Source organism: Octodon degus, unplaced genomic scaffold (genome assembly GCF_000260255.1).
Source record: "Octodon degus isolate 3935 unplaced genomic scaffold, OctDeg1.0 scaffold00154, whole genome shotgun sequence".
NCBI lineage: Eukaryota > Metazoa > Chordata > Mammalia > Rodentia > Octodontidae > Octodon > Octodon degus.
The window spans coordinates 591835-603293 of record NW_004524730.1 but is presented as its reverse complement, the minus strand read 5'-3'; the positions used below and the strand labels follow the sequence as shown (position 1 = coordinate 603293).

General features: G+C 42.1%; 1 protein-coding gene across 1 annotated transcript in view; it reads left to right on the top strand.

Moving 5' to 3' along the window:
• Hhla1 (HERV-H LTR-associating 1) overlaps positions 1-11459 on the top strand; it is a 39140-nt gene that overhangs the window by 25752 nt on the left and 1929 nt on the right. The window contains exons 14-15 of the mRNA XM_023702607.1: positions 5506-5662; positions 10264-10346. Coding sequence (XP_023558375.1) covers positions 5506-5662; positions 10264-10346 — 240 coding nt within the window. The remainder of the gene's footprint in view (positions 1-5505; positions 5663-10263; positions 10347-11459) is intronic.

The following is an 11459-nucleotide window of genomic DNA, read 5'->3' as shown; positions in this document are numbered from 1 at the left end:
CCCTGCTGGATGCCTTTGTACACCAGTTTCCTGAATGGTCCAGACTGTTCCGCCATGTCAGCAGACATTATTGAATTGCTGGAGTCCACGCAGTCTGCCTGTTCTTATCACTTCAGGTCTCCCGGACTTCAGAGAAGATCATGAATAGTGAATGGACCTTTCAGACACAAAGGTGTGATTATGCTGCCAAAGGAAGCCACAGTTCTTTCCCCAGCAGTTCTAAGCAAGAGCAATGATGATGCTCACAGGGGCTGGTGTCTGACTGAGTTCTAGAAAACAATCTGAATGTATCTATATATCTGTATTTGTATCTATGTTTACATATGCATAATCTACCTATACATTCATGTTCACTTTTCTCCATGTATTTGTGCATCTACTTTTCCATTCATCCATAATCTATTATCCATCTCATAAATATATCTTATCTCTATCTATTTATCTATATATCTAATCTCCATCCATATCCATCTGTTTTCATTCATCCATTGTAGGAGACCCCACCAGATTCTTGTCTCCATCCAAAAAGTCAATATTTGTAATCCCAAAGATACGTTATTGGAATCCCACCAAGCTAATTCCAATCTACCACTTCCTGTGTAACCCATGGCAAAAATAGAGACACTAAAACATATTTATAATTACTGGGGAGTCAAGGGGCCCCCAAGTCCAGCCACGAAGATGGCTATCTGGAACAAAGAGGCTGGCCCTGGGTTTTATTTAGTGGAGGAGTGGCTTGAGGAAGAATGGCTAAGAAGTATGAGAAATAGGTGAGTACTGTGAGCTGAGCTAGATAGGTGGCCTACGTTTGCCTCTGTCATATGCAGAAAGGATATGCAGAGCAAGTAACCTGCATTTTAATAAGATAATATCTAAAGTTTCAGGGGCCTGGTGCTTCAGTTCTGATGTAATCTGTCAAGCCCCAGGAAGTCATAGGTTCTATCTCAAGGCTCGATCCCAGCTGGCAGTGTGGAGCATCAGCTCTTTGTCCTGTCTCTCTACCCAGCTCACATTAAGGAGCCGCAGGCCGTAGGTTACCAGGGAAACACACATGCCACCTTCAAAGACAGCCACAAGCACCTCAGCTAGACAATATACATTGCTTAAGGCCAATTGAAAGGATAAAGAGAAGTCCTAGCCAGCTCTTTGTATTGATATTGTATATGTCAATATGAGGAAGTAGTGTCAGACTCAGTCAAAATGGAGACCCTCGCTCTTCTCTCAAGAACAGCTGCTCAGGTGGGCCTCCACAATCCATCATCTGTCTAGTGAGAGATGTAATTATGAAATAAAGAGTTCGTTGTCTTTCAGTAAACTATTCTGCTCATTCCACAAAGTCATTTTTCATTACTCACTTCTCCCTTTAAGGAATATTTCCCAAGCACTGACTGTGTGTCAGACTTGATAGTGGAATTACTTTGACTTTCTCTACCTAATAATTCTGCAAAATAGATAACATTATCTTCACTAAACAATTCTGATGAGTCCTGCAGATAAAGAGACTAACATAAGAGCTTTTGTGTTGGTTCATGGTGCGAAATATTGAGCCCAGGGCCTTTTGCACACAAGGTGGACTCTGTACCTTCTCAAGTCAGACTGAGTCTTAAGCTCAGATGTGTCTGATTCTAAAGCCTGTGTTTGTTTCTTCCTCTCATGTCACCTATCCCAAGATGTGGCCCAGGCACAAAAATTGCAGTGCAAGGAAAAATGTAAAATGTGAACATATGCATTCAGAGAAGAGGTTTCTGGCAGGAGGAATCATCCCAGAGCCTACCTGAGAGAGTGCCCTCTGAACGAACCTACCATCAAACACACACCTCACAGAGGCTTAGCTTAGCAGTGGTATAGTGCCTGAAGTTCTGATGTTTCCTGAGACAAAAAAAGGCCTCTCTGGCTGGAACTGTGATGACTGGAGGTGAGGGCTGTATGGCTTGAGCCAGGAGAGGTTGGCAAGAGTAGAATCACCAAGACTGGTCACATGCCAAAGAATACAGTCAGAGGCAGCAGATAGCTGTGGAGCTGGGTGTGTACTGCAGAAGGGTTTCTGTGGCTACAGAAGGAGATCCTGAAAGCACAGAAATTGGTGAACAAGTGTTTGTGCAGAGGGCAGCCAGTGAGGGTGGGCTAGAGGTTGGAGGTGACTGTGCAGATAGCGTGACTCAGGTGGTGTTTAGGACACAGAGTCAAGAGGACATGATGACAGTGGAGGGAACACCAGGAAGGATCCGAAGATCAGGCCCAGGTGGACAAGACTGAGTGGATTTCCTGAGCATTATTCTTGAGTTGGGGAGAGATGGACAGCGCAGGCAGGGTTGGGAAGGAGAATGGAAATCAAGCCTTGAAGATGGTAACTATGTTAATGCAGTGGAATATGGCGGTCGGCCCTCGGCGCCAACGCCTGGGCTTGTCGGGCTCACTTCCTGCTGTACAAGTGATTCAGATGCAGTCAGTTGGGCCCTCAACATCCTCTTCTATTGAAGTAGTACTTCAGATATCAACATCTTAAGTTTTTACAAGAATTTGATGAGGGAACACAAAGGAAGATCTTAGGACGGTGCCGGGCTCATAACAGTCACTCAGTAAGTGTCAGAGAAAAACATCTTGATCCACTGATGGCAACTGGGCAGTGTCCTGAAAGGCTTGATAGTCTACTTGGCTTGGGAGAAAATGGCTTTGTGAAGACATTCTCTAACATTATGAACTCCTTTTCCACTTAATAACTATGTTACTGGTAAAATATAATTTTTAAATTGCAAAAAAAGACATAAATATATCAAAGACACATCAACATGTCAAAGGTATCATTCAACTGATTACATAAATAGGAAATCAGGAAGATGTTAACACTGGTTAAATAGAAAGTTTGACCAGTGGACTAAGAGCCTGCTTTGGCAAGCACAGGGACCAGAGTTTCTGGTGGCACATGCCACACTGAGCCAGTGAACCAGTCCTGGCATGGTGGTGCAGGCCTGTAATCCCAGCACTGGGGAGGCTGAAACAGGAGAATCCCTATGAGTCCAAGCTGCATAGTGAGACCGCATACCAAATACATAAATGAAAAACTAAAAAAAAAAAAAAAGAAAGAAAGAAAAAGAAAGTTGAATGAACAGAGATTTTTAAAAGAAATCTGAAATCAATTTATTCATGGATATCCCATAGCTTATTACCATAAAAATTATACATTTGTCAGACAAACTTCGTTCATATTGCTACAAACAGGAACTATTTACATTGCTTTCACACAAGAACGATGGCTGTCAGTTAACCTCCGCCCCTTCAGAGTTGTAATCTTTGTTCTCAGAATGTCAATCAAAGGTGCATAACCAAATTATCTGTATAACTAAGTTATCTATAGGAGTCCACTAGAAATAATCAAAACTGCACTAAAAGGACACCAGTATTCATTTTTTGCCTATTCTCTTTTTTAAATTAATTTTATTGAGAAAGAAATAACAATGAGACAGTTTCAAAACAGGTTAGTAGGACAGTTACAATAATTAATACATTGCATATTGTTGTCTTCATGGTAGTTATTCATCGTGCAAGACGTAGACATGATATCTTGTCTAAACACTATTAGTACACATCTTTCTTCTCATTGAACTAAGAGAAAGTAGCTGTATATCTATCCTAACTAATTTGTGTATACAGATATATTTTTTTTCATTACAAAATGGTCATTTATATCCCCCTTTTTGTTTAGTTTTGTCAGAGATGGGTGCTCTATTGCCATTCAAATATTGTAGGTACGTGAACATTTTTGCCTATTCTCAAGATAGTTAAATTTTCTTATAGTGATGATGCCCCTTGGCTCTTTGGTTATTATTCATATCCTAATATAATATTTTGGTCACTAGACTATGGAAAGCACTATGAGAGGAAGGCTGTCTTCCTTCTTGTTCATCATGCACCTCTACTGCCTATTGGCAGGGCATGGCAAAGAGTATATGCTCCTTACGTTTCTAGTAAAGAATAATAATAGTTCTTATTTATTGATCATTTCCTGGCAAGAACTATGCAGTATGTTTTGTGCAAATAGAGCCACTCAAACATCCCCGTCACCCTGTACGATGAGCAAGAGTCTATTTAGCTTCCATGTAAAGAAGCACAGGTATTGTCACAAGAAGCTGTCCCAGCTTTGGGAGACCCCAGAGAGATGCAATTTTTAAAAATCTCCTTTTATTATTTTGGCTTTTCTCCTAAAGTTCATATCCTCAACAGCAGTGAAACTCTTAATTCACTGCAATGTAGCTAATCTTCAATAACTCGAGTGCAGCTCTCCAATGACTTGGCTGGTCGGTTTTATCTTTCACTGGCCTTTTCTTTCCCTCTTCCATGCACACACTTGAGCTTACACACACACACACATGCACACATGCACACACACACACACACACACGGACACGGACACCATACCCTCAGGCTTATAGCACTCTCCACTTCCCCTTAGCAAGCCTTCCTCACATGATCTGAGCCATCGTGTACTCTGTCCCTTACACCAGAAGTGTCCTCCACTTCATGCATTTCTGCTCAATGTGTTAGATTCTTGTCCAAAATATGCTCTTTGGCTGAGGCTTTCACAGAGAACACATTGGCCAAGCAATGGCCGTGACTCGTCCACATGGCTGACACTGACAAAGGATCTACCATCTGAGGTACAGGATCTCAGGATAAATCCTGAGGGGATTTCACTGACCTTATCAGATCCAAAAGCTACAACTCTTGTTGCATAGGTCCTGCTTTACCTTGGTCTTAACCATCCAGCAAAAAAGTATAAAAACGAAGTATAAGAAGTAAAACCATGCTGTTATGTTGAGCTGTAGGGGACTCAGGTCAGCAATTTCTGACATTGCCAGTCAAGCGGAAGCCCCAATACTATTATGGGCTACTGGACTCTTTTAGAATATTTTACTGAGTTTACACACCTATAATATTTAAGTGATGGAACTTAACAGAAAAAGGGATACAGATGAATGTCCATTTTGTACCTGTGTATTCAAAGTGGTTAGGATAGATATATAGTTACATTCTCTTAATGAATAGAGCGATTTGTTCTAATGGTGTCTGTAAATAGGCTATCATGTCCGCATCTTGTACAGCAATTAACCACTAGGAAGAATGTATGCAATGTGTTAAGTATTGAAACTGTCCTACCAATTTGATTTGAAACTGTCTCATTACTATTTGTTTATCAATAAAATTATGGGGAAAAATAATAAAAACAAAAAATACATAAATAAAAATAAAACCATACAAAAATAAATAAATAAATAAATAATAATAAAATATGCTCCTTGGGAAACCACCTCTGATTTCCTCTAGGAAGCTGTTCCCTACCTATGCTCTACCTGTCTCCTGCAACTCAAAATAGCAGTGTTATTTATTACCTGTCTCAGGGCCACCTGAGGACAGGCAAGGCTATCTTGACCTGGCACAGGCCTTCACCAAGGGAAGATGCCTGCATAAATCTCCTTGAATTGACTTCTTTGAGTTCGTATCTTCTAGGGTGTCCGCAGTCGCTCCTCAAAGAGGGGACCATGACAGCACCTCCCATCACCCTGGCTATCCAGAAGTTCACCCCATGCCTGATGGAGCTGTGTCGCTTTTTCCAGCAATGCCTTTGTGGGAGTCAGGGGAGGAACCCTACAACAGAGACTATAAGGTAACCTGGGACAGTTGTTTCTTTTCACATCTGACCCTTATAGGCTTCTTATTCTATGAGGCTTCCCTGTAGGCTACCGGGTAGCCAGGAATCAAATTATTCACAAACAGGTGACAGAGGCTACCTCAAGTGGTAGACTCCCCAGTGAGTCCTACTCTAGACTGTCACTTCCTTGACAACTACAATGAGACCTTATTCTTTTTTCAGCTCCCAGAACCAAGTTTAAGGCCTGATCCATTAAGTTCATTTGAGCTGAAATGAGTTGAGCTGAGTAGACTGGAGATGAACTGATTTGAATTATGTTGATCTGGGTAGAGTTGAGTTCAACTAAGTTGAGATGAACTAATTGTGTTCAGTTGGGTTGTGGTGAAATGGGTTGAACTGAGTGGAGTTCAGACAAACTGCATTGTAGCAAGTAGAATTACTAACCAGGACTCCAAATGGTTCTTGAATCCCAGTGACCTTAGCCTGGTGATATCGTCTATGGCAGACTGGCCAAAGCACATGTATATTTAAATTACAGCTCTCATAAATCCCTAGCAGTCACCAGGCAGTTAAATGAGATACTTTTAGAAATAAAATTACAAGAAAGACGTTTTGAAAAGTTCTAAACATGGACACTTTCCTGTCTTTCAATAGTGATACACTTCTGGGATTTATTCTTGGCTAGAAACTCAGGTCCAAATGACAAAGATTCCTATTCCTGTCCTCTGGAGGCCAATTCTCAGACATTTAATGTGATTTTCAAACTCTGCTCATGAGATCCTTCAGTAAGTCCAGCATCTGTGTCTTCCTGCAAACTATATACGCTGCTGAAGTTACTCAAGGCCCCAAACAGCGGCTTTGTGGCTTGTGCCAGAGTGGGCCACATTTGCAGGGTTGTTGCAAGGTGTGTCCTGAGCTCACAGCATGAAGATTCACAGAGATCTCAGCTGGCACAGTGTGTGCCCACTTACAGCATCACTGTCTCAGGCACAACGTTCCCCAGGGTATTCTGATATCCTCAGTGTGTTGGAAACTTTCTGAAAGATTTTGGTGGTGTTAGAAAACACAGCCTGCTCATTGTCCAACTAGCTGAGGAGAAAGGAGATGAGACCACACAACTAAGGTCTCCAAAGTTAGAAGGTGGCTTCATATGCCAGATTGAAGAGTCTAGGTTTTATTAGGTTCTACCACTTAGAAGCTGGGTTATCTTGGGCCACTCATTTATTCTCTCTGTAGCTCAGTTTATCTGAAAAGTGGGTCAAATCCTGCCTGCATCCCAGGAGAGATGCTGTATAACTTCAGAAGTGCCCTTCATGGAGAAGGGTACCAACATCCTTGCCTAGCCTGACAGTGGTATGACAATAAAATGGAATGGAACAACCTATCTAGTTGTCCCAGCACATCTAGTACATGGAAGATCTGCACTTGGGAGTTGCCAGTGAAGGTTCTAGGGTGGTTGCTGGCATACATTGCTCTCTTCCATTCCCATGGCCAGTTATGAGTCTCAACTCCAGCATGCTTGGTATGCAGCTGTGGCAACTATGAGCTAGTGGCCATGTCTGCTGTTGAGTTGACCGGCTTCTGCCTGATATCTCTTCTCCTTTTGAAATGTCATCTTGAGCATGTGGGTTTTGACTCACATGACAAGAAGCTCTGGTTGTGTTCATCATACACTTCTCTCAGACGCAGCCCCTGTGCTACCCTTTCTACTCTATACTATAGCAGCTGATTCCTGGAAACTGCATTATGCAGAATGCATAGCAACCAACTTCCTGTTAATTGATGCAATAGAAGGATGCTAGAACACAGTAAAGAGCAATACTGGACAGCACTTGGGTAGTGTTTCCAGGAAAGGCTTTCTCCTCTGTGGTTCCGTCTACCACCAGATACAGTTTGCATCTGTGCTCAGCCCCAAGATTCCCCTTCTCTCTGCATAGATGCTGACATTGGGTTTCCTTTCCCTCCCTTTGTTCTGTCAGCTCAGCTGGACCTTTTATGACTGACTTCCTGTAATGAGTACATGGGTCCTGACTCACGTGAAAAGGAGCCCTGGTTGTGTTAATCATACACGTCCTCTCTCTTGCACCAGCACTTGAAAGCAGCACATCCTTGGATAAGTCCATTAATCTTTGTGCCTCAGTCTCCTCAGTTCTACAATTTCTTGTAAACAGGGGACAACAGCCCTGGGAGACCTTGGCAGTCAGCTGTATGTCCACCTAGAACATGTTAAAAATCACAGAATGAGAGAGATAGCAGAGAAATTAAAGCTTGCTAAGTGTGGTCTACTCAAGCTGAAAGAAGTCAAAAGGAATGCAGATTCCCAGTCACACAGTGAGCTAGCAACATGGTCTGCACAGAAGCTTTCTTCTTAGTACTGCATCAGAGACCTCTCCACCATAGCCCTGCAAAGCAACTCCTACTGCCCTTGACCAGAAGCAAGACAATGCTCCAGTTCCCACAAAAGCAATCACTATCATTTATTAAGTACCTGCCCCAGTGCATGCTGGGTACTATTCAAGAACTAATAGGCTGGGGAGATGGCTCAGTGGAATAAGTGCTTCCCTAGCACGCACAAGGGTCTGAGTTCAATCCCCAGTACCCCCCCCAAAAAAAGAAGAACTAACATATTTTATGTTATTTAATCTTTAAACAATCTGTGAGCATTGGTTTTGTTATTGCCTTTCATTTCTGCATGAAGAAAGTAAGGCCCAGAGATTAAGTACTCAGTCAAAAGTCACATATCTTAGCAAACAGTAGAGCTAGGGCTGAAATCACATCTTCTGACCCCAGAGTTGGAGCTCTTTCCATCCAGCCTCCTTCCTTACCTTCCCACTCACATCCTACAAAGATGAACAGAGGGATGAATTAATAATATTTAGACAATATTATCACAAATTTTTCTTTTCAATGAACTAAGAGAAGTTAGCTGTGTAACTGTCTTGTTTACATATTTTCTTCTTTTCTCTGCCTTTCCCTTTTCTCACTTTAGTTTTTCTTTTCTTTTAAACAGTTCCTTCCCAATGCACAATATCTGTTATACATTTTGGAGCTTATTTATTGGTTTAGTCTCTCACATTAGAAAGATAATATAATGTTTACACGTATGGGCCTGATTTGTCCAACCCAAGAGTATGGCCCCCTGTTGCATTCATTTCCCTAGAAAAGTCTCCAGTGTATCCTTCTTTATAATGGAGAAGTATTCAACTATGTAGAAAAAAAAATCCACATCTTTACATCTGAGTATATGCTACAAAGATAATAATGAGCAATGTACTAATTATTATCACTCTCCTATTAGCTTGATGTGAAACTCTGTTTCATCCTTCTTCTTCTTCTCCTCCTCCTCTCCTTCTTTCTTCTTTCTTCTTTCTTCTTCTTCTTCTTCTTCTTCTTCTTCTTCTTCTTCTTCTTCTTCTTCTTCTTCTTCTTCCTCTTCTTCCTCTTCTTCCTCTTCTTCCTCTTCCTCCTCCTCCTCCTCCCTCGCTCCTCCTCCTCGTCCTTCTTCTCTTAAAAGAAAGAGTGAGGGCTAGGAAGATAGCTCAGTGGCTTAAGTGCCTGCCTGGCAAGCAGAAGATCCAGAGTTCGATCCCTGGTACAAAAAACAAAACAGAAAGAAAAAGAATGAAACTGTGATAGGCAAAAAGGAAAACAAAGGAAAGGAATATATATATAGTTGCTTTTCTCTCCTTGCTGGGACAAATACCTGACACCCAAAATGAAGGAAGGAAAGGTTTATGTAGCTCACAGTTACTGAAGGTTTCAGTCCATCCTCAGCTGGCTCCAAGGCAGAGTGGCACAGGGCAGAGAGCAGCAGTTCATCGCTGCAGAAGGCGGCAAAACAACAAGAACCAAAGGGAGGAGTAACAGCAACAGTGGCAACAGAGAGCAAGTCTGGCTCCCTTAAGTTGCACTCAAGCTATGTGCTCCAGGCTGTGGGTAGCACTCATACCCATAATCCCAGCAGTGCTCGACCCATAATCTCAGCAGTAGTCACACCCAAAATCTCAGCAGCACTCACACTCATAATCCCAGTGGATCATGAGTTAATCACAAACTTTAGAACTCTGCCCCATGATTTCATGAGGCTTTGGGGCAGATTGGATAGATAGATAGATAGATAGATAGATAGATAGATAGATAGATAGATACATAGATAGATACATAGATAGATACATAGATAGATAGATAGATATTCTTTCATTTTATTTTATTTATATAAATATATATGTATATATGTATATATATATATATATATATATATATATATTAGTTAAGATAGAAATATGGCTAGTTTCTTTTAGTTCATTGAAAAGAAAGGTCTGTGCTAGCATTGTTTGGACAACATTTCATGCCTATACCTTTTACTCTGAATGACTACTATGAAGATAGCAATACACAATATGCCAATTATTGGTACCGTCCTACTAGCCTGTTTTGAAACTCTGTTTTATTGCCATCTTTGCTTATTTTCCTCTTTAAAGTGAAAAAAAGTGAACAGAGGGTCTTTGCTGTGGATAATTGGCCATAACTTCATGTTAATGTAATACTTTTTAAATTCCGTCTCCTAGTAGATACACAAGACGGTGACTGCTTCCAACTCTGACTTAAATCTTTAGGTACTGTCTGGAATACTACTCCTGGTTTCTGAAGAACGCAACTTTGGTCTGTCAGAAGGTGAAGAGGGTGAACCACTCACCCAGTAAGTGCCCATCTCGACTACACTGTAACGGCAGTGGCTGCACCTCCCTTGGTGGAGGGAGGGACTCGGATCCTAGGAATTCCGTAGACCAGCTAGTCACCATTGAGTACAGACAAAGAAGGCCTAGAACATTTTTGGTTCTTTAGCCAACTGCAAGATGGTCATCCTGTATGTGAAGTCGGGCAAGACTCTTAGCCTTTGAGCCTCCAGGCAAGCTACAAAGACAAACAAAAAGAAAATGGAAGACAAAAGACCACATCAGTGCTGAAACTCCCAGACAAAGGGAAATGTATTCTAACAACTCAAGAACCAGAAGCAGCATGAAAGCCTAGCCGTAGAGCCAATGTCCCCTGCCTCATCCCAATGGCACAAAAGTCTCATTGACCCACAGAAATGCCTGGTATCACCATGGTTTTTTCTTCTTACTCCTATAAACAGAAATGGCTTCTCTTGTCTGCTGGTCCCTCAACCATAGTGGGCTGTTTTGCCATGCCATCCACTTGGGCTGTAGAGCCCAGAGGCTCTAGCATTCTAAAAAATCATAGAAACAGAGTGAACTCTGGAAAAATCCTCTTCTCATGCAATCCAGGTAGAAGCTGGGCACTCACATGGCCCAGGCTTGGTAATATGTTACCTTAAAAAAAGAAAACCCAAAAGAGTCCAGTTGAGCTGCTCAACCTTTCCTTATAGTTCTTAAGGACATCGAATGGGACTAATGGGGTCCGCACCAACACTTTTATTAAGTGTATTTAGCACAGGGTCTGCAGAGTCTCAGTTCAGACAGATCAGACTCGTAGTGATTCTCCTGTTTCCTGCCTCCCAAGTGCTGCGATTAGAGGTGTGCACCACCACGCCCAATCTCAGTTGCCACTTCAGCATGTCCTGAGGACAGGGCCAGCATGGCAGCCTAAGGATAGAACCCCAGCCACTGCGCTCTGCCTAAGCAGGCGCTTTAGTCTGCTGAGCTGTCTGGCCGGCTCAGCATGCCAGCCAACACTTGTTAGACACTGCTCATTGCTTTATCCTGGATTGTCCTCACTTCTCACAGGCTACTCTCTGAATAGTCTCTCTCTCTCTCTCTCTCTCTCTCTCTCTCTCTCTCTCTCTCTCTCT